General features: G+C 39.7%; 2 protein-coding genes across 6 annotated transcripts in view; both read left to right on the plus strand.

Moving 5' to 3' along the window:
- LOC103012757 (RNA/RNP complex-1-interacting phosphatase-like) overlaps positions 1 to 3,867 on the plus strand; it is a gene marked incomplete at its 5' end in the record, with an annotated part of 50,184 nt that extends 46,317 nt beyond the window's left edge. Inside the window, 4 exons of the mRNA XM_057558688.1 lie at positions 391 to 437; positions 1,057 to 1,132; positions 1,361 to 1,543; positions 3,374 to 3,867. Coding sequence (XP_057414671.1) covers positions 391 to 437; positions 1,057 to 1,132; positions 1,361 to 1,543; positions 3,374 to 3,569 — 502 coding nt within the window. The remainder of the gene's footprint in view (positions 1 to 390; positions 438 to 1,056; positions 1,133 to 1,360; positions 1,544 to 3,373) is intronic.
- A 7,922-nt stretch (positions 3,868 to 11,789) lies between these two features.
- On the plus strand, positions 11,790 to 22,081 carry LOC130709397 (EKC/KEOPS complex subunit TPRKB). Of its 5 annotated transcripts, none has more exons than XM_057558370.1 (5): positions 11,790 to 11,981; positions 14,830 to 14,986; positions 19,430 to 19,552; positions 20,895 to 21,071; positions 21,966 to 22,081. In XM_057558370.1, the coding sequence occupies exons 2-5, from the start codon at positions 14,846 to 14,848 to the stop codon at positions 22,050 to 22,052; spliced, it is 528 nt and encodes a 175-aa protein (XP_057414353.1). In that variant the 5' UTR covers positions 11,790 to 11,981; positions 14,830 to 14,845; the 3' UTR covers positions 22,053 to 22,081. The 5 variants fall into 5 exon arrangements, with proteins under 5 accessions (XP_057414353.1, XP_057414352.1, XP_057414356.1 ...); XM_057558369.1 differs by lacking the exon at positions 11,790 to 11,981 and adding an exon at positions 11,988 to 12,252; XM_057558373.1 differs by lacking the exon at positions 11,790 to 11,981 and adding an exon at positions 11,988 to 12,252 and having other exon boundaries at positions 19,430 to 19,499; positions 20,893 to 21,071.
- The last annotated feature ends 5,569 nt before the right edge of the window (positions 22,082 to 27,650 follow it).

The raw sequence follows: 27,650 nt of genomic DNA on the forward strand, positions 1-27,650 counted from the left end.
TGATGAATACTCTGTCATATTAAGTCTCCTGTTTTTAGTGTACAAAGCATTTTGACCGAAACTGACCGTTGTATGTTATCAGATAACTTTTTAACATCTGCCAGTTTGGTCCTGTATTTTATTCTCTTTCATTTATTAATTAAATTGTTGTATTAATGTAAATAATTATATTAATAGATTTTCTAAAGTTGCGTTATCCTTGCATCGTTGGAATAAAGCCTTTTTGTAGTCATGGTATATATCATTCTTTAACAATTATTGATTAGATGTGCTGATATTTTCTTAGGATTTTTATATCTGTATTTGTAAAGCGAAATTGGACCTTTTTTGCAAAAACTTGATTTTCTTTTCTTTTTATTTACAAATGACTCAAATTTTGTTGTTTTGTAGATATTTGATTGATGTAGAAGGCATGTGGCCAGATGATGCAATTGAATGTAAGTATAAGAGTTGTCACTACTTTTCCCTTTTCATAAAATTTGAAGGTAGAAGTGTAGGGGAATTTCTCAAATTTTGGAAAAAGAGAAAAGTTTGTAATTCATTTGTTCTGACGTAAGATAACCTTTTACCAAAAGTTTATAAAGGTATGTATCTGGAAATAGCGAGATATAACAGCCTGAATAATTAGTCAGTGGATTTCAGCGTTTTTTTTTTTCTTTTTTAAATTTATTTAATTAATTAAGTTATTTTTGGCTGCGTTGGGTCTTCGTTGCTGTGCGGGCTTTCTCTCGTTGCGGCGAGCGGGGGGCTACTCTTTGTTGCGGTATGCGGGCCTCTCATTGCGGTGGCTTCTCGTTGCGGAGCACGGGCTCTAGGCATGCAGGCTTCAGTAGTTGTGGCACGTGGGCTTCAGTAGTTGTGGCGCATGGGCTTAGTTGCTCTGTGGCATGTGGGATCTTCCCGGACCAGGGCTCGAACCCCTGTCCCCTGCATTGGCAGGCGGATTGTTAACCACTGCGCCACCAGGGAAGTCCCTGGATTTCAGCTTTGATCTGCTTTCTCTGGGAAAGATTTACTTTCTGTACAGTTATTTCTAACAGTTCATCCGCTCCTCAGTATTCAATAGGAGCCGTGGACATTGCTTAGAAAGACAAAACTACATTGAAGACCTTCGGAATGGTCCCATCAGAAAGTAAGTTGCATTTTATATGTGATATTTGTGGTTAGGAAGATCTATTTTTATATCATTTAAGTTGCACATATCCCTTCTTCATGTAGCTTGTTTACTTGCTCGAGGAAACCTAAACAGATAGGAATGGGGGGAGGATGGAATTGTTATTTTCACGGGCCAAAATATAGTCACTAAATTGGCTACTGAATTTGCAGACCAGTAATATTTTGTGGAAACATTCTGTTTGAGGAATCGGGATTCCAGTGTATCCAGAACAAGTGGTTTTGAAGACTTAGTGCATATGATGGAAACAGTTCACACAGCTAATAAGTCTGTTAACCAAGGACCTAAGTATAACCTACATCCAACCCCAGGTTACCCAACATCTCGGCGTTTCCATACCCAGACCCAAGATTTTCAGCAATCAGAAAGGTATCTCTGCTTTCTCTTTTTCTAGAATTGAAATAGAAATTAATATTATATATTAGTGCAAACACATTATAATGTGAAGAATTGGTGTTTTCTTGCTGATCAGTGTCAACCAGGAGGTATTGTTTGTTCCATATTTTGCATTTAGGGCTGGAAAATCAAGTATAGGAGGGGGAATAGGTGATTTTTCAGAGGCAGTTGGTAAGAGGACTTAGGAATTTTCATTGATTCTTAAACTTAGTTTAAGCCAATAATTTGATGTGAGTGTCAGAAAGGATCTTACATTCTTAGGCTGCATTAATAGTAGTATAGTTTTCAGAATAAAGAAGGTTGCTTTATTTAAAGGGTAAATACAAATTATAGGGAAAATGGTAAAATTCCAGTAGAGAAACTTGCAAAGGTGTTGAACACATAAATCACAAACATACTTTTACTCGGGAAACAGGAAAAACCTCAGTACAATTAAAACAACAACAGTTTTTGCTATTTTGCTATTTAGCAAGTTTTTGACAAGGTAGTCCAGTGTATTGATTGTCAGGCTGGACCTGGGTTTACATCCTGGCTCTGCTGTTCACCCTGTATGTGATGTTGAGTAAGATCTCTAAATTTCTATTTTCTTATCAGTTAGATGGAAATTTTAACAATATTATAAATAAAATTTTAATAACATATACCTTGGGATTGTTGTCGATTATTACATGAGTTAATAAAGTACTTTAGCACATTGTAAACTTTCAGTTTTCAAAAAGATGTTTTGGCATTTTTAGCAGATGTAAACATTTCAAAAAGGTGTTGCTTGTGTTGCCAGGGGCACTGAAAAATGGTATAGCCCTTTTGAAACATAACTGTAATAGCCATAAAAATGTTCATACCTGGTAATTCCACCATGAGGTTACAGAAGTACTTAAAAATATGGAAAAATGTACATGCATTTAATCATTCAGCACATTTCTCAAACTCCCTACTATGTATCAGACTCTGGACTAGGTGCTTAGGATACAGTTGTATATGTTCTGGGATGTTAATCCCAGCATTATTTACAGTAGTGGAAAAATTGGTAGCAGCTTGCATTTCTAACAATGAAGAATAGCTAAGTAAATTATTATATCCATACTATGATATTTTATAAAGCCATTGAAAGTGATAGCTTACTTATGATAAGTGAAAATAATAGGTTATGATTCAGCAGTCAAAAAAAGATGCTGGGGGGAAAAAGACCAAAAGTAAATATTAACCAGTTTACTTAGATTAAGTGGGATTGAGGGGTTTTTGGGGGTGTTTACTTTTCTCAGATTTCCAAATTTTCTTTTGTATGATTATATTAGATTTACTGATGTTGCTTTTGAAACAATTTAATTTTCCAAATTTGCTGCATGTGCCATGGTTAGAATTTCTACATTTGATAATTAATTCATGTATGTATTTACTTATAAAGTGAAAGTAGGTTCCTGGTTTTCAAAAATAAATAGCTTATTCTGTTTCATGTCAACCCTGCCACACTTGGAGAGAATGTATCTGATTAGAATAGTACGGGCATTTATCTCTATAGGGAAAGATGGAAAGGCTTCTGGGAACCTACAGTGTGCCAAGGCATTGTGGTGGGTAATTGAAGTATATCATCTTAATTTACCTTCAAAACAATCCATGAAGATGGAAGGTATTATTAGCTCTATTTTATAAAGAACTACGAAATCCAAAGATTAAGCAATTTTATCTGCTAAAATCACACAGGTAGAAAACAGTAGAACCAGAGTATCTATGTATAATTTTATAAAGCTTATTATATATATTTATTAAAACTAATAATGGTGTATTACTTTTGTTTTGTTTAAGAAAATTTTCACAGAATCAGAACATTTACCAGAGAGGCCATATTCCTCCTCCTGGTCCCCACGGAGAGGACTGTTTACAAAGGAGGTACTCTTGGAATGTAAAGCCAAATGCCAGTCAAGCAGCGCAGAACAGAAGGTTGTATCCTGGCAGTTACTACAGACTACCCTATCCTACCTATTATAGATGGACCAAGTGACACAAGCCTACCCTAGAAATCTATCTGGAGACACAACAGGACTGAAGACAGCCAGAGTGACTTTTTATAACATCAGGTCAAATGAGGTTTATAATCTATCTTAGTGCTCTCTTATGTGTTCGAGCTTAAGGAAAAATTATATTGATATTTAGCTCCACTGATAAATTTGCAATATTTACAACAGTGAAGGAAATAATCTGTCATTCCAGTCTTAATTTTTTTTAAAGGAGGATGATATTTTAGAACTGATTAAAAAGTAATAAAGAACATCCCTTGTAAATTATTTTTAAAAATTCTATCTTCCTTTTCTGGTGTATTTCCTTCTGACTAGACTTGTAATGTTTGTGTGTGTGTGCAGAAAATTTTTAGTGTTTTTGTCATGTTCTGTTATTACCCAGTCATCAGGGTATCTTCCCCCCCCCCCCCAAAATGTTCAAGATTTCTATTAAAATCTACCTAGGAGATAATCTCTTTAGAACCTAATCACTATTTGTAACTAGTTGTAGTATTTTTGTGATTAGACATTTCTTTCTTTCTTTTGGCAGTCTATTGTTGGATTTGACCAACTTCCTTTCACTGAATTGTCAGATACGCCATCTAACACTAGATAAACTGTTAGGGACTGATTGTCAATTGAGCAGGAGAGACCAATTGATAAACGTAAATGCTAAATGCTGGGTAATTTACCTGACAGGGTAATTGTTATCAACTGGGTGGAGCTACTCAGAAAACTTGAAAACTCTTATAGACTATAAATGTTGCTTGATGGACAGAATAGGGTGCGACATTTAAAGCCTGGAATATCTGGGGAGACTTGCGTGGCTCCTTGTGTTGTTGCTTCCTTGTTGAACGTAACCTGCTGTAGTCTTTCTCCACTTGCCTCTCACAGTGGAATGGTGCCTTGACCTTGACTTTTTCTAAGTTGCCCCTTCTGCTAGTTTACCTCTGGAACACACAGCTGGATCATGTGGGAGGTGTTAATTATTTTTAGTTGCAGAGGAAGCCAGAAACCTTTGTTTGCTCAAGAAAGGGTCTAACTGTCATGACATCATAAGCCTTGGTAAATATTTGATGAATACTTGGGCAAATTGGCCTCATTTTTTAAGCCTCTGATTTTGAAGCGTTGTATCATGGAAAGTCTGATACTGCATATGATAGTTGTTTTCTCTGTTCTGTGTTATAAATGAACATCATGTGGAACCTGACCCTAAGGAAGTGCTCTAACTCAGCTACTCCCTGGTCTGTGTCTGATGAGCTCAGTCAGGTTGCTACCTTTCATCTAGGTGGTGGCTCAAAGTTTTTTCCTGCCCGCCACATTTAACAGAGATACAAGAGTTCTTCTTGCCAGAAGGCTGCACTGTGGAATTGTTCCTTCGCATACATCGTGAACTCTCCCTTGGAAAGATACTGGCAGCAAGACAACTGGTGAGGCAAAAAAAGAACCACCCAGGGACAGGCATGGGAGTCCAGCTAATCTAATAGTTTTAAGGAGTTCCTTGGCAAGCAGTTTCTGAGGAGGACATTGCCACCAGAAGTGTCATCTTAAGCACTGCCACCTTTGAAAACCTTCTTTGATCGTGTTGTCCTCTCTGTCCCCATCCCATTTCATTTATCAACAGCTTATTGAAAACCAGTCTCCTTTTGCTATCTCGTGTCTCATTTATTCTTCAAAATACTGTGTTTCCGGCTTCTGCTCACATCACACCACTGAAAGTCCTCTGGCTAAAGGGACGAGCAACCTTTTTTAAAGGTCTTTAGTGGTCTGTTTAAGCTTTTACATTTTTTATTTTTATTAAAAAAACACAGGTAAGTGTTGGGTTGGCCAAAAAGTTCGTTTGGGTTTTTCTGCAGGATGTTACGGAAAACCCAAATGAACTTTTTGGCCAACCCAATAGTTTAAAATTCAGATAGTTCTACCGAGATATCCATGAAAAAGAGTAGTCTTCCCATCAGCACCCCTGCCCTATCCCCTGATTGTCACTCCCCAAGGGTAATCACTTTAAGTATTTTTGCATTATTTTCTACCCAAAGGCAACCACTTAAAGTATTTTAGCATTATTTTCTAATATTTGCCTCCATATTTAAATACTAGGCTTATATTACCACATCTTGATTTTTCAGTTTCTGATACTATCTATTGACTTCCTGCTGTGGAAGATGAGAATTTAGCTCTTTCACATCATCTGTCCACATACACACTTCTGTTCCCCTCATCTTTTCAGGATAGTTATTTCCCAACTTTTGGTTAAATCAGTATTCTAAGTTTATGTTATTTGCTAGGTAAGTATCATTCACCTCTGAACCATCATGTACGAGTATGTCTCCATTCTTACACCATTTTGTCCCCTTCATTTTTGTTTGTGTCTTTTCCTATGAACCTATCACTAATTCATCCTCCAAATCTCTAACACCACTGTACCATTTCTCAGTGTGGATAGGGTAAACACATCAGATTCTTTTTTGTTTGAAATCTTTCCTGGATTGATTGGACTTGTTCTTGACCTGTTCTAGGTTGGGCACTGTTTTTAGTTTGCCAGGGCTGCGATAAAAAAGTACCACAGACTGGGTGGCTTAAACAACAGGTGTTTATTTTCTCACAGTACTGGAGGCCAGAAGTCCAAGATCAAGGTGTTGGCAGGGCTGGTTTCTTCTGAGGCCCCTCTCCTTGACTTGTAAATGGCCATCTTCTCCCTTGGTCTTCACATGGTCTTCCCTCTGTGTCTACGTCCAGATTTCCTTTTCTTATAAGGATACCAGTCATATTAGATTAGTGCCCACCCTAATGACCTCATTTAAACTTACCTCTTTAAAGACGCCATCTCCAAGTACAGTCACATTCTGAAGTCCAGGTGGTTAGGACAACTTCAACATACGACTTTTGCGGGAGCACAGCTCAACACATGACAGGCACGTTGGTTGTTCTCTACACCTGGGGCATAGCTCTTGCCCTGAGATTTCTCTTTGCCTTCACCCTGGTCCTTTCTTGTGCCCCTCTTCTGTTTCCTGGATCCACAGCTGCTGCATTCATGGTTTACTTCCCTGTTTGGTGGAGCATATCCTTCCATGGTTTCCCAAGGATTAATGGGATGTAAATTTTTTGAGGCTTTTGCATGTCTGAAATGGGTTTATTTTATTCTTCCACTGCATTGATAGTTTGATAGACTGTACAATTGTAGGTAAGCACTTTAAAATGCATTTATTCATTGTTTTCCATAGTTCATTGTTGCTGTTTGAAGCCTTGTGCTATTCTGATTCCAGAACTTTTATTTGTGACCTGTAATGTTTCTTTCTGCAAGCTTTAGGATCTTTGTTTCAGGTGTCCTGAAAGTTCATGATATGACTTAGTGTGGGTATTTTTTAAATTCATAATGCTAGATACTAAGTGAGGTCTTCCAGTCTGGCAGGCTATATGCATCAGTTCTGGGAAATTTTCTTTTCACTTTATCTTCTCTATTTTCTTTTTGGGGAACTTCTATTAGTTGACTATTGGATTTTCTGAAATGTACCTCTAAGTTAATTATATTTTTTCTTTTATTTTCCATTTTTAATCTTTCCTTTCTTCTTTTTTTTAAATCACAAGAATTTTCTCAGCTTTATTTCCACCCTTCTGTTGATTGTTTAGGTTTTCTGCTACATATTATTTACATATTTTTTCTGCTATATGTTTTTTTAAAAAATAAATTTATTTTTGGCTGCATTGGGTCTTTGTTGCTGCACGCGGGCTTTCTCTAGTTGCGGGGAGCGGGGGCTCCTCTTCGTTGCGGTGCACGGGCTTCTCATTGTGGTGGCTTCTTTTGTTGCCGAGCACGGGCTCTAGGGCGCGCGGGCTTCAGTAGTTGTGGTGCACGGGCTTAGTTGCTCCGCAGCATGTGGGATCTTCCCGGACCAGAGCTCGAACCCGTGTCTCCTGCACTGGCAGGCGGATTCTTAACCACAGCGCCACCAGGGAAGCCCCCTGCTATATGTTTTTAATCTCCAAGAGCTACTAGCTCTTCTTTTCTGAATGGTTTTTTTCCCAGGCACTTCATTCTTTTATTTTTTTAAATGAATGCATTATCTTTTCTTTCTCTAAAGTTATCAATTTTTAAGTTTCTTCCATTCCCTGTGTCAGCTGTTTTTGTTTTTTGTTTTTTCCTGTTTGTTGATGCCTTTCTCTCCTGTTAGATGTGATCTTGAAATATCTGGTGATCTTTGCCTGTCATTTAGTACTTAAGATTGAGGCACTCAGAGCTGATGGAAGTGTATGGTAGACTTATAATAAGGTGGTCAGTCACCTTGACTTTTTTGTTTAGCTTCCCCTTGCTGCACACGATTAGGTTTTATTTTTCTCCATTCTAAGAGTTAATATCTTTGAAATTTTTATTGCTCTCTCTCTCTGTCTACCATTCATCATCCCTCCCACTCTCTTGTGAGTTCTTAATCTTTAGGAGTCTTATCTTCTTGGTAGGGTTTGAGTAAAGAGTAGAGATATAGGCATGAGTTCAATCTAGCCAGTGTAATGAGACTTTGCCAATTAAATTGGTTTTGGGTTTAACCTCAGTCTGGTAAGCTTGATTTTTATGCATCATGTCCCAAGAGTGTAGGCCATTCAGTGCCCTAAGACATGATTTGGACCCACAAAATCAACTACAAACACTCCTGCTATGGAGGTAGGCCCTATCTAGATCCTGCCTGAACCACCTTTCTAATGTAATTCTAACAACTGCCCCAGAATTATGTCCTAAAACAAGCTCATTAATGTTACTCCCCTCTTGGAAATCTTTAATGGCTTACGGCCTTCAGAATCCATTTCCAACTCCTTGTCAGGGCCCTGTGTGATCTGACTCCCAGCTGACTTTTCAAAGCCTCTGCTGTGTTCCACTCCATTCTTCAGTGTGCCAGCCGTTTCTTGACCACAACATTATACATGTTTATGCCACGGTATCTTTGTCTTTCAGGTTGTTCCCTTGGCTATAATGGCTCTCCTATAGCCTCTGTGAACAAATCATTCTTGAAGCCCCCTCTCCTCAGTAAAGCCTTCTCTCCCAACCCTACCCCCCTACTGAATTACTCCTTTTTCTACAAGGTACCTTGTATCACTATTTAGCATTTATTTCATTTATATCTCCTGTTATGTGAAACATAGGTTCTAAGAATGGTCTCAGATTCCCTCAACCTCCTCCTCCTCCCTGAAGGTGCCATCTGCCACCTGGACCACACTCCCCTGTTTTGCCTTTGCCAGCAAACCTAATTAGCACTCTCTAAGCTGACTAGAGCCCAAGTTAAACTCTGGGCCTCCATACCAAGCCCTCTCCATTCTCAGCCATCCCTCCATGTTAGAGTTGGAGGAAATGCTACATATCAGGCCACAACTCGCAATGAGAAGCACACACACTGCAACAAAAAGTCGCACCTGCTCGCCACAACTAGAGAAAGCCTGTGTGCAGCAATGAAGACCCAATGCATCTAAAAATAAATAAAATTTTAAAATAATAAAATTCATAAATTATTTGTTAATAATTCTGGCAGTCATAGCTGTTAATTTTTCAACCACACATATGAGACCAAGAAGTACCAGAGCTCTTCCACTGACATGACATTGAGATCCTACAAATATTTATACCTTTTAGGAATACAGAGACGTCAAGTAACAGTTTATCAAGAAGTACAGGTTTCGGGGCTTCCCTGGTGGCGCAGTGGTTGAGAGTCTGCCTGCCAATGCAGGGGACACGGGTTCGAGCCCTGGTCTGGGAGGATCCCACATGCCGCGGAGCAGCTAGGCCCGTGAGCCACAATTACTGAGCCTGCGCGTCTGGAGCCTGTGCTCCACAACAAGAGAGGTCGCGATAGTGAGAGGCCCGCGCACCGCGATGAAGAGTGGCCCCCCCCCTTGCCGCAACTGGAGAAAGCCCTCGCACAGAAACGAAGACCCAACGCAGCCAAAAATTAAAAAATAAATAAATAAAAAGAAGCACAGGTTTCATTTGAGGGGTTATTTTCACATGACACAGGAATGGTTTCAGTTGCTCACATTCTTACCAGCACTTATATTGTCAGTTTTTTCATTTCTTTGAGCTGTTCTAATACAGATGTAGTGTTGTCTCATGATTTTTAAAACAGCTTTAGAGATATAATTGACATGATACACTGTACAACTGTTAAAGTGAACAGGTTGATAAATTTGACATGTATACATCCATGAGACCATGACCACAATTAAGATAGAACACATCTATTGATATTACCCCAAAGTTTCCTAGTGCCCCTTTGTAATTCCCCTTTTCCACCCCAGGCCCCCTACCCAAGCCACTGGTGGTTTGCTTTGTCACTATAAATTAGTTTTATATAAATGGAGTCATACAGTATACACTTTTTATGTCTGGCTTTTTTCTTTCAGCATGACTATTTTGAGATTTATCCATGTTATTTTATGTAGCAATAGTTGATTTCCTTTTTTACTGCCAAGTTGTATTCCATTGTATGGATATACAGTTTGTCCATTCACTTGATGAACATTTGGGTTGTTCCCAGTTTTTGGTGGTCACAGACAAGTCACTGAACTGGGACAACTTTTTTTTTCTCTGTCTATTTTTTAATTGACTTTACTGAGGCATAATTTTATAAAATGTACTCTTTAAAAGTACATAATTTGATGAATTTTGACATTCATACTCCCTTTTAACTAACACCACATCAAGATATAGAACGTTGGCTTCACTGCAGAGGTTCCCTTGGGGGTCCTTTTCAGTCAGTGTCTCCCACTTGCCCATTCCTAACAACCACTAATTTGCTTTCAGTCACTCTAGAATAAATTTGCAATTCCTATAGTTTTATAGAAATGGAATCATACAGTAACATAATTTGTTTCTTGCTTTTTTGCTGAGCGTGTTTTTAGATTCATCCATGTTGCAAGTATGTTCATTCCTTTTATTATGGGATAGTATTTCATGACATCAATTTACCACAATTTGTTTATCCATTGATGTGTTGTTGGGCATTGGGTTGTTTCCAGTTTGGGGCTATTATGAGTCAAGTTGCTATGAACATTCACGTTCAAGCCTTTGTGTGGACACGTTTTCACTTCTGGGTAAATGCCAAGGAGTGAAACTGCTGGGTATGGTAAGAATACATTTAATTTTTTAAGAAACTGCCAAACTCTTTTCCAAAGTGGTTATACTATTTTATACTCAGACTAGCAACGTGGGAGGGTTCCAGTTCTGCATGTCTGACAACACTTGGTATTTAAAAATGGTAAGGTCTTTTAAATTTTAGTCATCTTACGGGTATGTAGTAGTACCTCATTATGTTTTTAATTTGTATTTCCCTGATGACTAATGATGTTGAGCATTTTTTTCAAGTTTTTATTGGCCTTTCATTTATCTTTTGTGAAGTGTGTTCAAAAATGTCTCCTATTCTTAATTAGGTTGTCTCATAATTTTTGAGTTGGAGTTCTTTACATAATCTGGATCTTCTGTCAGAACAATTTTTTTTTTCATATATATTCCCACTGTGCTCAAGCCACAAGGTTCTTTGCTCTTTCTTAAATAGGCTAAGGCCATATCTGTCTCAGCCTTTGAACACCCTTTGTTGCCTGGAATGCTGCTCTTCAAATACACACAGAACTTGCTTCCAGACCTCCTCCAGTCACTGTTCAAATGGCCCTTTTTGGAGAGATCTTTCTTAACCATCCTATTTAAAATAGTAATACCCACGGCCTGACATTACCCCGTTTCCTCTGGTTTTTTCTCCATAGCATATATCCACCCTATTTGTTATTTACCTGTCTTTTTGTTTAAAGAAAAGTATTGACCAACATGAGCCCCAAGCATAAAAAACAGGGAAAATAATTCTCTACAGCCTGTTCAGCGGATTACCTCCTCTTTTGGAGGCTGATACACTTAAGGATGAAAAGTCAAATTTGTGAGCCTGCTGGATGAAGAGGTTGATTCCATTAACGTACTGTCATCTCTCTCTGAAGTACCTCAGGTAGGTCGCCGACTGCGTTCGGCTCCAGGAGATCCTTCCCCAGTGAGCGTACCCAGAACAAGAAGCAAACTGAATCCCGCCTGCCTCGAAAAAGAACTGTTAAATCTCGAGCAGCGGAGACGTACGTAGAGCTCATTGGAGCCAATACTTTTCTTTGCACGGGAAGAAACTGAGGACGTCTCGTCCAAGGCCAAGGTGCTTAAGGACCGGGAGAAGACCCACACCCATCCCTCAGCTTCCGGCCCCGCCCGAGGAGTCTCCCCTCCTCCCTCGCCGGAAGTGGCGGACGGAGCCCCGGATCTCCTTCGCGTCCGCTGATGCGATTCAAGCCGGGGAAGAAGGGTGTGCCGGGAGGGCGGAGACGGGGCGCAGCTGAGGTTGATCTTCCGGAAGTTCAGGGCTTTGTTTCCGTGGGGAAGATCTTACGAGAAGAACAGGGGGGCGACGGTGAGTCCTCGCCGAGCAAGAGCTGGAAGGGCGGGAACGGAAGACGCAGTCCCGGCACCCATTTTCTAGACAACGGATGTGATTCTCGGCGTCCTCGTTTATCGAGCGCTTCCTGAGGCCCGGCCCTGGGATGCAGCCCGGCAATGATCGGCTTAGTCTCTCCCTGATGTATCAGCTGACGATACATCATCCTGATAAGGCCGCGACTCACCAAAGTTGTGACAGAGGAGCTCCTGGAATAGGGAGCTAGTCCTGGGTTCTGGGCGCGCTGGTAAATGGACTCTTACCGGCGAGTTGAAGGGAGGGAGGATTGCATCAGGGGAACTGCCTGTCCTAGAGGGCGCGCGGGGGCGGGAGCTTGGTGACCTGAAGCTGAGAAGTCAAGTGCGGTGGTGGCGGAATGAGCGCGATCAGGGGAGGGGTGAGCTAGGAAGCCGAAGAGGGAGGAAGGGCCCAGATCATAGAGTTTGGAATGCCCGTGGGTGGAGGTTGGATGATAGGAGGGCAGGAATTGTGAGGCGACCACTTCTAGGAGGTCACAGATGTAGATGAGAGATGGTGGCCTACGGTGGTGGCAGTGGGTATAGGAGAGAATTGGAGCTGTCAAGATGATATTTAAAAATTGACAAGACTTTTGGATTAGATATGGGATTTGAGTGAGAGGTTAGTATCCAACGATGATTCGAAGTTTCTGACCTGAGTGAATTATATAAAACAAAACAAACCATTTTGACGTTTGCTAGGGGGCCTTTTTCCCCTAGTGTAAAAACAAAAACCACAAAAAATTTTTTCCTCTCTGGTTATATGTACTCGTTGTATTTTGTGTGCACACTGCAGAAAATTCAGAACGTACAAAAATATTTTTTATAGAAAACAATAAAAATTACCTGCAATTCTACTATCCAAGATGGCCGTATTTTTGTGTGCTTCCTTCATGTTTTTGCTTTCTGAGTGCATCTTTTTGTATAGTTGGGTATACATTCTGTCTGTATCTATTCTTTTTCCATTGGACGTTATCATGATAATAAAGGTTTAACTGCTGTGTGCTACCACATTATTCACAAATTTTATTCTTTCCTGATTGTAACAGAAAAGATCAGATGCAATTCCAGCAAGTCAAGGCTAACTTTTTTTTTAAACCCCACATTTGTTTATTTATTTATTTTTGGCTGTGTTGGGTCTTCGTTTCTGTGTGAGGGCTTTCTCCAGTTGTGGCAAGCGGGGGCCACTCTTCATCGCGGTGCGCGGGCCTCTCACTATCGCGACCTCTCTTGTTGTGGAGCACAGGCTCCAGACGCGCAGGCTCAGTAGTTGTGGCTCACGGGCCTAGTTGCTCCGCGGAATGTGGGATCTTCCCAGACCAGGGCTCGAACCCGTGTCCCCTGCATTAGCAGGCAGATTCTCAACCACTGCGCCACCAGGGAAGCCCAAGGATAACTTTTTGTTGTATTTTTCTTTCAATATTTTTTATTTTTGTGTACCTTTTAAAAACCCCACAATCTATGTTACATTTTGTGTTTTGTTTTCCAATCAGATGTGAAGTACTTAATGTTATTTATTGCTATATTTACACATCCTTAACTACTCTTCAAGACTAGTTTTTAGTGGTTGTTTAGTAAAAACCAATCCCCTGTTACTAGTTAGGTAGGTTTTCAACTTTTTACTCTTAGGATGATGAGAAGGACATCTTATTACATAAATCCTCAGATTGCCAATTTATTCCTTAAGAAAAATGCTAGCAATGGAACCTCCTAGGTAAAAGGATAAAATGAACCTATAAAATTGCCTCACCCAAATATCTCATTGGGACTTTAATTGAAATTGTTTTAAAGATCAGATTTTTGCAGTGCTTAGTTTTTCCATTTCAAAGATAGATTATGTCTTTCCAGTTATTTGTCTTTTATGTCCTTTTCTTGTTAAATTTATGTCTATAAAGGGTCAGTATTATTATTTAAGAATTGTACCCTCTTGGCTAAATTCCCATGTGTGAAATGAATATCTTTGAGTTGTGTCATACTTTCTTCTATAAGATTATTTTCTTTATATTTGTGTCTAGGTTCTGCTAAAATATAAATAAATGGTGAGATCAGAAAGCTAAAAAGACCAAGTTAGAGTGAGGTTTCCTTAATGCTATAAGTAACCTGTGGTCTAAAAAATTTTTGGTTTTATGCTCCTAGTTGGCTGTTGGGAAGCTGCCCTTCTTGCATGCATCAGAGCCTGCCTTATCTGCACCAGGGGGCAGATAATCATGCTGGTTGTTTCCAGAAAGAAAAGAATGGCAGAGTATGAGAAAGCTGAGATAAAGGACATGGGTGAGATGCATTGAGAACTCAGTGTATAGCACTATAATTTGAAGAGTAACTACAAAAAGGGAAATCAGCAAACAAACTCAGATTACAACCATATGAGCATGGGGCAAAGAGAAAATCTTTGAAGACCACTACTGTGCTAGTTAAACATCATATATTTGTAATAGTTAAACCTGTACTCAAAATATAAGCTGTTTGAAATTGACTTTACCAATCTTAAAATTTGACCACAAGTGTCATATATATGCAGATCTGATATAAAACCCAAACCTAAAAAAAAAAAAAAAAAAAAGCCAGGGGGCCAGGTGTCAACCTTGATCCTTCCCCAGGAATGGCAAAGGAAGCTAGAAACAGCTCGAGCAGGGTTAGGAAGACAGTGTCTCATGAGAATGCCAAATGTTTTGGGGTGGATTTTTCTAGTTTAACAGTTCTACATCTTATTATTAAAGTTACTTTAATATATTTAATTGTTAGTAAGGATATTTGTTTGTTAGTGACTTACAGTTGTTAACTTTTGGTCTTTTGGTCTTGTGCAATAGAATCCTGCTTATCGAAATGCAGTTGACACATCAGCTGGACCTATTTCCCGAATACAGGGTGACCCTTCTGTTATTTAAAGATGTAAAAAATGCTGGAGACTTGAGAAAAAAGGCCATGGAAGGTGCCATTGATGGCTCATTAATAAATCCTACAGTGGTAAGTACTCATGGGAATGAGTGAACTATATGGGGACTTTAAGAATATGATGATTTTTCATGACGTTATAGGTGGGCCTAAAATTGTTATCTTCAGGTAAAAAGTTCTTGTCCAAGCTGTAGAGTGGAATCAGATTTGGCCAGCCTTGAATTTAACAGTGAATAGAAGCTGAAGTGCCAGGGCCTGCCCTTGGAGATGTGAAAGGTCGTCTAGCTCTGATGTGATGGCAGATGCCTGGATCTCCATCTTCTCTTCTGAACTAGAAAATCTCTCTAAAGGAGGCATTGCATAGTGGTAGAATCAGCAGGACTTAAATCCCAGATATGCCATTTATTATGACTTTGAGCAAGTGGTAGCCAACCTTTATATAGTGCTTATTTGGTTCCTGGCATTGTTCTAAGTTCTTTACATATACTGATAACTCACGTAATCTTCACAACAACCCTGTGAAGTAGGTATGGTGATTATCTGCTTCTACAGATAAAACACTAAGGAATTCACCCAGGTTCCCTCGGTGGTAAGTGACAGAACTGGAATTCCAGCTCATTCTTTGCCTTGGTTTCCTCATCTATTGCATGTGAATAATGATGCAGATATCATAGGGTAGTTTTGAGAAGTATAGAAAATGAAGGTAAATGTTTTTTTGTTTTTTTTTTTAACATCTTTGTTGGAGTATAATTGCTTTACAATGGTGTGTTAGTTTCTGCTTTATAACAAAGTGAATCAGTTATACATATACATATGTTCCCATATCTCTTCCCTCTTGCATCTCCCTCCCTCCCGCCCTCCCTATCCCACACTCTAGGTGGTCACAAAGCACAGAGCTGATCTCCCTGTGCTATGTGGTTGCTTCCCACTAGCTATCTATTTTACGTTTGGTAGTGTATATATGTCCATGCCACTCTCTCTCTTTGTCACATCTTACCCTTCCCCCTCCCCATATCCTCAAGTCCATTCTCTAGTAGGTCTGTGTCTTTATTCCCGTCTTGCCACTAGGTTCTTCATGACCTTTTTTTTTCTCTCTCCTTAGATTCCATATATATGTGTTAGCATACTGTATTTGTTTTTCTCTTTCTGACTTACTTCACTCTGTATGACAGTCTTTAACTCCATCCACCTCACTACAAATACCTCCATTTCGTTTCTTTTTATGGCTGAGTGATATTCCATTGTATATATGTGCCACATCTTCTTTATCCATTCATCCGATGATGGACACTTAGGTTGCTTCCATGTCCTGGCTATTGTAAATAGAGCTGCAATGAACATTTTGGTACATGACTCTTTTTGAATTATGGTTTTCTCAGGGTATATGCCCAGTAGTGGGATTGCTGGGTCGTATGGTAGTTCTATTTTTAGTTTTTTAAGGAACCTCCATACTGTTCTCCATAGTGGCTGTATCAATTTACATTCCCACCAACAGTGCAAGAGTGTTCCCTTTTCTCCACACGCTCTCCAGCATTTATTGTTTCTAGATTTTTTGATGATGGCCATTCTGACCAGTGTGAGATGATATCTCATTGTAGTTTTTTTTTTTTTTTTAATTATTATTTATTTATTTATTTATTTATTTTTTTGGCTGTGTTGGGTCTTAGTTTCTGTGTGAGGGCTTTCTCCAGTTGCGGCAAGGGGGGGCCACTCTTCATCGCAGTGTGCGGGCCTCTCACTATCGCGGCCTCTCTTGTTGCGGAGCACAGGCTCCAGACGCGCAGGCTCAGTAGTTATGGCTCACAGGCCTAGTTGCTCCGCGGTATGTGGGATCTTCCCAGACCAGGGCTCGAACCCATGTCCCCTGCATGGGCAGGCAGATTCTCAACCACTGCGCCACCAGGGAAGCCCCTCATTGTAGTTTTGATTGGCATTTCTCTAGTGATTAATGATGTTGAGCATTCTTTCATGGGTTTGTTGGCAATCTGTATATCTTCTTTGGAGAAATGTCTATTTAGGTCTTCTGCCCATTTTTGGATTGGGTTCTTTGTTTTTTGGTTATTGAGCTGCATGAGCTGCTTGTAAATTTTGGAGATTAATCCTTTGTCAGTTGCTTCATTTGCAAATATTTTCTCCCATTCTGAGGGTTGTCTTTTGGTCTTGTTTATGGTTTCCTTTGCTTTTAAGTTTCATTAGGTCCCATTTGTTTATTTGTGTTTTTATTTCCATTTCTCTAGGAGTTGGATCAAAAAGGATCTTGCTGTGATTTATGTCGTAGAGTGTTCTGCTTATGTTTTCCTCTAAGAGTTTGATAGTGTCTGGCCTTACATTTAGGTCTTTAATCCATTTGGAGTTTATTTTTGTGTATGGTGTTAGGGAGTGTTCTAATTTCATACTTTTACATGTAGCTGTCCGGTTTTCCCAGCACCACTTATTGAAGAGACTGTCTTTTCTCCACTGTATATGCTTGCCTCCTTTATCAAAGATAACGTGACCATATGTGCGTGGGTTTATCTCTGAGCTTTCTATCCTGTTCCATTGATCTATATTTCTGTTTTTGTGCCAGTACCAAACTGTCTTGATTACTGTAGCTTTTTAGTATAGTCTGAAGTCAGGGAACCTGATTCCTCCAGCTCCATTTTTCGTTCTCAAGATTGCTTTGGCTATTCGGGGTCTTTTGTGTTTCCATACAAATTGTGAAATTCTTTGTTCTAGTTCTGTGAAAAATGCCAGTGGTAGTTTGATAGGGATTGCATTGAATCTGTAGATTGCTTTGGGTAGTAGAGTCATTTTCACAATGTTGATTCTTCCAATCCAAGAACATGGTATATCTCTCCATCTATTTGTATCATCTTTAATTTCTTTCATCAGTGTCTTATAATTTTCTGCATACAGGTCTTTTGTCTCTTTAGGTAGGTTTATTCCTAGATATTTTATTCTTTTTGTTGCAATGGTAAACGGGAGTGTTTTCTTAATTTCACTTTCAGATTTTTCATCATTAGTGTATAGGAATGCAAGAGATTTCTGTGCATTAATTTTGTATCCTGCTACTTTACCAAATTCATTGATTAGCTCTAGTAGTTTTCTGGTAGCATCTTTAGGATCCTCTATGTATAGTATCATGTCCTCTGCAAACAGTGACAGTTTTACTTCTTCTTTTCCGATTTGGGTTCCTTTTATTTCTTTTTCTTCTCTGATTGCTGTGGCTAAAACTTCCAAAACTATGTTGAATAATAGTGGTGAGAGTGGACAGCCTTGTCTTGTTCCTGATCTTAGTGGAAATGGTTTCAGTTTTTCACCATTGAGGACAATGTTGGCTGTGGGTTTGTCATATATGGCCTTTATTATGTTGAGGAGAGTTCCCTCTATGCCTACCTTCTGCAGGGCTTTTATCATAAATGGGTGTTGAATTTTGTCGAAAGCTTTCTCTGCATCTATTGAGATGATCATATGGTTTTTCTCCTTCAATTTGTTAATATGGTGTATCACGTTTATTGATTTGCATATATTGAAGAATCCTTGCATTCCTGGAATAAACCCACTTGGTCATGGTATATGATCCTTTTAATGTGCTGTTGGATTCTATTTGCTAGTATTTTGTTGAGGATTTTTGCATCTATGTTCATCAGTGATATTGGCCTGTAGTTTTCTTTCTTTGTGACATCTTTGTCTGGTTTTGGTATCAGGGTGATGGTGGCCTCGTAGAATGAGTTGGGAAGTGTTCCTCCCTCTGCAATATTTTGGAAGCGTTTGAGAAGGATAGGTGTTAGCTCTTCTCTAAATGTTTGGTAGAATTCGCCTGTGAAGCCATCTGGTCCTGGGCTTTTGTTTGTTGGAAGATTTTTAATCACAGTTTCAATTTCAGTGCTTGTGATTGGTCTGTTCATATTTTCTATTTCTTCCTCGTTCAGTCTCAGCAGGTTGTGCATTTCTAAGAATTTGTCCATTTCTTCCAGGTTGTCCATTTTATTCGCATAGAGTTGCTTATAGTAATCTCTCATGATTGTATTTCTGCAGTGTCAGTGGTTACTTCTCCGTTTTCATTTCTAATTCTATTGATTTGAGTGTTCTCCCTTTTTTTCTTGATGAGTCTGGCTACTGGTTTATCAATTTTGTTTATCTTCTCAAAGAACCAGCTTTTAGTTTTATTGATCTTTGCTATTGTTTCCTTCATTTCTTTTTCATTTATTTCTGATCTGATCTTTATGATTTCTTTCCTTCTGATATCTTTGGGGTTTGGTAAAATGTTGAGAATATGGCCTTTCCCATAATAATAGCCCTCAATAAGTGTTGCTTCAAAACTTTTTATTATTTATCTAGGTTGCTTGCAGCTGTAAAATTCTGTGATTTTCTAAACACCATAAGCCCTTGAGATTTTGAAAATTTTGAAAATGTAGTCCATAGGAATTGTGATGAAGTAAAACAGCCTGACACTGGAGTTACCATGATATAGGGCATATGTCTTCAGAGTACTCCAGATTCTCTGTGTGTAATTCTTTTTGTTCTCTTTGGTAGATTGTTGATCCATTTCAGGTACTTGTGGCAGCAAACAAAGCAGTTCACCTCTACAAACTGGGAAAAATGAAGACAAGAACTCTATCTACTGAAATTATTTTCAATCTTTCCCCAAATAACAATGTAATTAATATGGAATTTACTTACTTTATATCTTTTGACCTTGTCATGGTAGCCTTTGTACTCAGTGTTGGGTTGGAGCCTGTTGTTAGTAACAAACGAAAATAATAGTGAAGAAAGAATGCTGGACAGAGAGTTGAGGGTTAGCATTGCCTCTTACTAGACAAATAAGCTTTGGAGTCACTTCACATATGAGTAAACTAAAGTTTAGCTAAATTAAGTGAGGATAGTTTTATTTGTCCTTCCTGACCATATAGAGTCAGGAAGATCACTCTAAATTATATTTAAATCTAATGATAAAAATTAGGCATGGATATTTGTGTGTTATCATGTGTATCTTTCGTTCTCCCCATGAACTCTTTGAGGATAGAACCCATGTCTTTTCCATACACCAGAAGCCTGCCTGGGACCTAGAACAGCTCTTTAACACATGCTCACACACCCAGTGCATAGGAAGAGTTTGTGGTTTGAGATATTGATAGTAATCAAAGTTATTGAGTTAAAAGCATTCTACCTGGGGCACATTTGAAAAAAAAATGTAATTTTGCTGACGAAGTTTTAGTATTACTACTACTATTAACAACACAATCAAGTGCTGACATCAAGAGAAAAGTTAGGAAACCCATGGCATAGTTTAAAATACAGATGTTTGAAAAGTTTATAAAATGTGTGGTAATAGAATTCCCCAGTACCTGGGGGAAAATTACTGGGTAACTATTGTTTCTTTGAGATCACTGAAATAACTCAGGAGATTGTACAATTCATAAACATCTGTCCCCTACCCTGTTCCAGCTGTAGGGGCAGAAGAAACAAATATGTTTCTGAGGAAGGCAGATGAACAAGACAAAGTCCAAATGCTCTAAGATAATTGATATAATGGGAATAATAATGCAAATCTGTGGGAACAAAGAAGCAATTCATTCTGTAAGGAGGAAAGTGCAAGGGGAGTGACATTTGAACTGGACCTTGAAAGATGAGGGCACTCCAGGCAGAGGGCAAAGTGTGAGCCCAGGCAAAAAAGTATGAAATGACGGGAGCCCCAAACAGTCCCGACTGGCTAGAGGGCAGGAGTGCACGGCTAGAGGGTCACTTAGGTCCAGTGGGAGTGGGTGTTTGTGCACCGTGCCAAGTCCAGGCTTGAATCTATGGGAATGAGGCGCAGCTTTGAGCAGGGAGGACTCAAGAGGCAGAGCTGGTAGATATTAGGAAGGGATTGTTGGAAAACTGTAGACAGAGAAAACCATTAGGATATGAAAAATAAGAATCTGACCAGGGAAGAGCACAAATGGGGAGAGATTTCAGATGTTGAAACTACTGGTTTTATTGTCTTTTTATTCCCCCTTAGATTTCAGAGGCCTTGAAAAAATTTGGTATCTCGGCAAATGACACTTCAGTTCTGATTGCTTATATTGAAGAGGGAGAAAAACAAATAAATCAAGAATACCTAATATCTCAGGTAGAAGGTCATCAAGTTTCTCTCAAAAATCTCCCTGAAATAACAAATATTACAGAAGTCAAAAAGGTTTGTAAGCCTGTATTTTTAGAAAGAGCATAATAGATGTGGAATAATACTGTTTGCTTATTGTACACCAATGCTTCTATATATTTTTTTAACTTTTGAGAAAGGTTAATGTAATTAAAAGTTACTTGAAAAATAATTATAGATGCAAAGAATTGGAAATGCAGGTTTATGTAACATATAATTAAAAACTTAGTTGATGCATTCTTTTTTTATATATATAAATTTATTTATTTGTGGCTACGTTGGGTCTTTGTTGCTGCACACGGGCTTTCTCCAGTTGCGGCAAGCGGGGGCTACTCTTCGTTGCAGTGCGCAGGCTTCTCATTGCGGTGGCTTCTCTTGTTGCCAAGCACGGGCTCTAGGCACGCGGGCTTCAGTAGTTGTGGCACACGGGCTCAGTAGTTGTGGCTCTTGGGCTCTAGAGCACAGGCTTCAGTAGTTGTGGTGCACGGGCTTATTTGCTCAGCGGCATGTGGGATCTTCCCGGACCAGGACTCAAACCCGTGTCTCCTGCATTGGCAGGTGGATTCTTAACCACTGTGCCACCAGGGAAGCCTGATGCATTCTTTTTAAAAGAATAGATAATTTTAAATATCTATATCTTACGTAGTACATTTGAAATGTAAAATGTAGTATGAAGTTAATGTCTATATGTATGCTTTTAAAATTGGTACAAATGTATTTCTATGTTTAGAGAGTTATCACCATAACTGCAATTGAAACTTTTGATGTAAGTGATGAATTGTCATCTACTTTCCATATTTTAATCACATTGTGATTTTACACCATTATCCCAATAATTGAGTAATAAATAAATTCACATATACATGCTCGTGTAATGAAAGTAGTACATGAATATGTCAGCATGTCATAATCTGTCTTTTATTTTTACAGATATATAAACTATCATCACAAGAAGAAAGTATTGGGACATTATTGGATGGTATCATTTGTAGAATGTCAACAAAAGATGTTTTGTGAATGACAGAAATATTAAAAGTTTTCAGCAAGTATAAAAAAATTCATTATTTTTTCCGGATTATAAAATCTATTATGTTTGTTGTAGAAAATTTTAAAACACAGAATGGTAACAAAGAAAAAAAAAACACAACCATTCCTGATCCTATCTCTTAATATTTTAAAAGATAACCATGGTTACTGTTATTTATTATCTTCTAGTCTTCTGTTTCTGTTCAAATATATTTTATTTTTATGTAAGTGGAATAATTGCTAACATTTATTGGGTGTCTACAATGTACTGAGTTCTTGTCTTCATGACTTTATATCCCTCAGCTCATATTCCTGCACTCACTTCTGGCTACTCCAGCATTGCTGTTCCAAGCCTCCTGGTTCCAAGTTTTTACATGCAAGAATTCATTTAATTATCACAGCATCATATGAGGCAGATACTGTTAATACTCCCATTTTACACAAAGGCAACTAAAAGGTTGTAGAAGTAATAAATAACTTGCCCAAGGTTTTACAGCTAAAAGTCATGTTTTATAAATGCTTTGGGTTTTTTTTTTTTCTATTTTGTCTTAAAATATGATTGTGTCAGTCAAGATAGAGTAGGTTAGGGGTCAGCAAACTTTTCTGTTAAGGACGAGGTAGTACGTATTTGCGGTTCTACAGGCCATATGGTGTCTGTTGCACCTACTCAGCTCTTGCTGTTGTAGTGCTGAAGCATCCACAGACAGTATATAAATGATACACACAGGGGGCTTCCCTGGTGGCACAGTGGTTGAGAATCTGCCTGCCAATGCAGGGGACACAGGTTCGAGCCCTGGTCTGGGAAGATCCCACATGCCGCGGAGCAGCTGGGCCCGTGAGCCACAATTACTGAGCCTGCACGTCTGGAGCCTGTTCCGCAACAAGAGAGGCCGTGATAGGGCTTCCCTGGTGGCGCAGTGGTTGAGAACCTGCCTGCTAATGCAGGAGACACAGGTTCGGGCCCTGGCCTGGGAAGATCCCACGTGCCGCGGAGCGGCTGGGCCCGTGAGCCACAGTTGCTGAGCCTGCGCGTCTGGAGCCTGTGCTCCGCAGCGGGAGAGGCTGCGATGGTGAGAGGCCTGCGCAGCGCGATGAAGAGTGGCCCCCGCTTGCCACAACTAGAGGAAGCCCTCGCACAGAAACGAAGACCCAACACAGCCAAAAATAAATAAATAAATTAATTAATTAATTAATTAAAAAAAAAAAAGTAACTGAAGTGAAAAACCAATTGAGGACACAAAACAAGGCAAAAATAATATTAAAAAAAAAAAAGAGAGGCCGCGATAGTGAGAGGCCTGCGCATCGCGATGAAGGGTGGCCCCCGCTTGCCACAACTAGAGAAAGCGCTCACACAGAAACAAAGACCCAACACAGCCATAAATAAATAAATAAATAAAAATTAAAAAAAAAAAAGATACAACTGTATCCCAGTAAAACTTTATTTACAAAAATAAGTGATGGGCAAGATTTGACCAGAGGGCAGTAGTTTCTGGACTCCTAGGTTAGATTAGGCTGTAATTTAGGGTCCCTAAAGCTCATTGGTTTCATACGACAAAAGTTTGTGTCTTGCTCACTCCACATAGCCACTGTGAATCAGTAGGAAGACTCATTGCAGTGACTCAGGAATCCAGTCAGCCGAAGGCTCTATGTCAGCATGCGCTCTGTGGGTCACTGCACAGCTGGAAGTCATGCTGTGAGTTACATGGTGGCTCTTAAAGCTCCCATGTGGAAGTGACAGATATCGTTTATCTCATGTTTCACTGTCCAGTCACATGGCCATGCCAACATCAAAAGGGGTGGGGGAGTGCGATCCTGCACCATGATAGAGAATGGAGAGGTAGAAATCCTTAGGGGACAAACATATATTTCCATTGTGGTCATAAATAATAAGGTACCAAAGCACATCATTAGCATTTCTTGCATGTGCTGTGCTAAGCTCTTTATATGCACTGCCTCATATAGTCCTCTCTACAATCCCAAGAGATTTTACCACCTTCAAGGAAGCAAATTTAGTCTCTGAGCTCTATTTCAAAAAGTTTCAAACCTACAGAACAATTGAAAATAATACAATGAACATCCATGTGACTTTCATGTGATTTCTCTATTTGTTAACATTTTGCTACATTTGCTTGCTTTTCTGAAATATTTGAAAGTAAATTGCAGACCTCATGACACTTCACCCTACATTGTGTTTAGTTGTCATGTCTCTTAGTCTCCTTTAATCTAGAACAATCTTTTTTTTTAAGATTTTTTTTTGATGTGGACCATTTTTTATAAATATTTATTCATAAGTATTTTTATTTTTTAAAATATTTATTTATTTAATTTGGTTGTGCCAGGTCTTAGTTGCAGCAGGTGGCTCCTTAGTTGTGGCACGCAGGCTTCTTAGTTGCAGCATGCCTGTGGGATCTAGTTCCCTGACCAGGGATTGAACCTGGGCCCCCCGCATTGGGAGCGCAGAGTCTTAACCACTGTGCCACCAGGGAAGTCCTGATGTGGACCATTTTTAAGGTCTTTATTGAATTTGTTACAATATTGCTTGTGTTTTATGTTTTGGTTTTTTGGCCACAAGGCATGTGGGATCTTAGCTCCCCAACCAGGGATCAGATCTGCACCCCTTGCATTGGAAGGCAAAGTCTTAACCACTGGACCACCAGGGAAGTCCCATAGAACAATCTTTCTTTCTTTCTTTTTTAAGTGATGTTGACATTCTTTGACGAGTACCCTAGATGTGTTTCAGAATTTCAGAATGAGTTTGTTCATGATTCAAGTCAGTTTTAAAATTTTGGGGAATGATAGTAGATAGATTTTGTGTCCTTCCAGTTGTATGTTGTTGGGAAGCACATCATGTCCGTTGGCCTCATCATTGGTGATACAGTTTGGTCACTTCATTAAGGTGGTCCCCAACCCCTGCCAGACCTCTCCATTATGAAGGCATCTTTTCCCCTGAACCTTAGGGAGTCAAAGCTGCCCTAAAGCTCAAAGTGCTTGTGGTCAAAATTAAAACTCAGATCTATCTGAGTGACCCCTGATTCTATGCTTCTAATGACTCCACACTGCTTCTTCCCTTGCCATCACTCTCAAACATGTTTTTATCAATGTGAAACATCACATATGTAATTCTATTTTTATACAATAACATTGCTTTCAATTTTTCACTTTGCTTTTGCAAATAAATCTCTGTACACGTCTCTTTCTTTAGGATAGCTTCCCTGAAGTGGAGTTATTAGGGAAGAGGATATGAATTTTTTAATACCAGAAAGGTGCCATTGTGCACTTGTAATTGGCACAAGTGTGCCAGTCTCAGCAGACTCGCCAACAATGCCTTTTAACTTTTCAACGTTTTCACCATTTTGAGTTGTCAGACTACTGGTGAAGTTGAACTGTTTATTAGTTTGTTATGAAGAGTGTTTTGAAAGGGTTTATTTCTGTAACTATTTATAATGTTTTCAACTCTTTGTGAGCCTCTGGGTGAAGAAGAAAAAAGAAAAAGTAATGCCATTTCCTGGGAAAGAAGTTAACGTAAGCACCACAAGCTTTTTCTCTAAAAAAATTGATCCAATTTAGGAACAATGTTCTTTGTTCCTAAATTAACCAGGTTGCTTCAGAGCCTAAAGGCTCCCCAGCAAAAGCTCCCCAGTAATTATAGGGACTTTGGTGCTGGCAGAGAAGGGGTGCAGTTTGGTAGGACACCCTTATCTGGCTCCTTACTCAAGGGTTACATATTAAAGTAAAAAGCCAGCTGTCTCTGGGATAAGGTGAGGGAAGGGGGCTCTGTTACCCAGGCAATCATTGTTAATCCCCCTCTCCCCAGTCTTGGGAACAACTAAGGCTGTAACTACAGTGAAATGGTCTTTAATCCCCTATTCCCCTCCCCACCACACACTCAGAAGAACTACAAGAACTGCTCCTAAGCCTCGTACCTTCTTTTTAGAAGGAGCCTCATGGCTCACAGGCTATTTCAGGCCTCCTGCTGCCATTCTCATTCTGCTTTTCCCCTTGATGACCTTTCCACTTGTCTGCAAACTACAGTAGTCAATTCCTCTGCTCTGGAACCTGTGCTGGGGTTGCAGCTGCTTCCCTGCTCCTGGCTTTGTTTTGCTGACTGACATGCCATCTGTACTCCATGTTGCAATACTGAGTAAAGCACAACTCTCTAGGTTGATTGGGTGCAATGAGCAAAGTTTGTATTCATCAGATTTGCCTGTTCTTGTTTTCATAATCCTCTGTGCCAGTAGTCTCCCATTGTTCCCTCCAGGTCACCCTTCATCTTTCTCCACTCTTCTCTCTGCCCTGGAGGCTGACTTACCATGTACCCAGCAAGAGGTCCTCCCTTCCCCTTGGCTTCTACTTGGGTTTGGCCAGTGTGTGTGAAGGGGGGAGGCTAGCAGGAGAATGAGGCCAGGGTGTTTATTCTCCTGGCCCCTCCCTGCAAGGACCCCTAGGCTGGCTTTGGCCCTGAACCTCTCAGGGCGGTCTGTGCTACTCAACTCCTGGGTCAGACTCCTGTCACCTCTCCCTCCGCCTCCCTTCAGGCCTCTGAGCAATAACACGCCTGGTTCCCCTCTACCCGTCCACACCTTCATAATTAGGCCCTTTGGTGATCTATATCTGTAAAATCAGATTAGGAGTTATCCTAATTTGAGTGCTGATACCATCTCCCTTTTGCTAAATTTGTTAAAAGGTTAAGTTAGGTTAGATTAGAACCATTTCTGTAGAGCTGAATCATTGTTCTAGGATTTCTGAACATCCTGCCAAGGACCTATTAGTCCACTTTCTCTCCCCTTGAAATAATTTGCTATTATTTCCTCTCATTCATCTCTTTTAAGTGATGAGTTCTCAGTGGGAGACCAGGGCATTGACCTGAGGCTAGGTTACTGGGAGCCCCGATGAGAGATCAGGGGAGATGGTGTTCTTTCCAGGACATTTTCCTTCTCTTTCTGAGGCTTCTGCAACTCTATGGGTCTTGATTGTCTACCTTCCATTTCATTGGCCCATTTCTGGACTGAGCTGGTCTATTAGGCAAGTGTTCCTCATAAATGCAAGCATGGGATTTCATTGACATGCTGCTCTCAAATCCCACAACTCTGGGAATAACAGTGATTCCAAAAATATAATTACCTATTATAATCAGGCTCCTATAGGCAATAGAAAAATAAAATAATTTATCCAGTTACTTGTAACTGTTTAATTAACTGTAATAAGTTAACAGTTACTTGCTAAGCAACTAATAAATTAACAGTGATATAAGTGCTTAATGAGAAGTACAAAGGCTTCAAAGAGGGAGCAGATACAAGATCCATCTGGTTGAGAGGGGTCAGAAGTCTTGATGGAGAAGGTAGCACTAAACTGGATCTTGAAGAAAGAACAGAGCCTTAGTCACATATTGGAATTTGGTCAAGTATGGTCTGACCGCTGGTGATAGGGGCATAATGAGGCTTGGAGGCGAATCTTGCATCCCAGCAAACAGAGCTGGTTCTCCTGGAATACAGTGCTTTACACTACTTAATAATTCACTTGTCAGACAGCTGCCTGTTGGGGTCAGCACGTGGTACTGAAAAAGCAAAATGTTCAGGCCTTCAAGTCAGA

The sequence above is a fragment of the Balaenoptera acutorostrata genome, chromosome 12, assembly GCF_949987535.1.
Source record: "Balaenoptera acutorostrata chromosome 12, mBalAcu1.1, whole genome shotgun sequence".
Lineage (NCBI taxonomy): Eukaryota > Metazoa > Chordata > Mammalia > Artiodactyla > Balaenopteridae > Balaenoptera > Balaenoptera acutorostrata.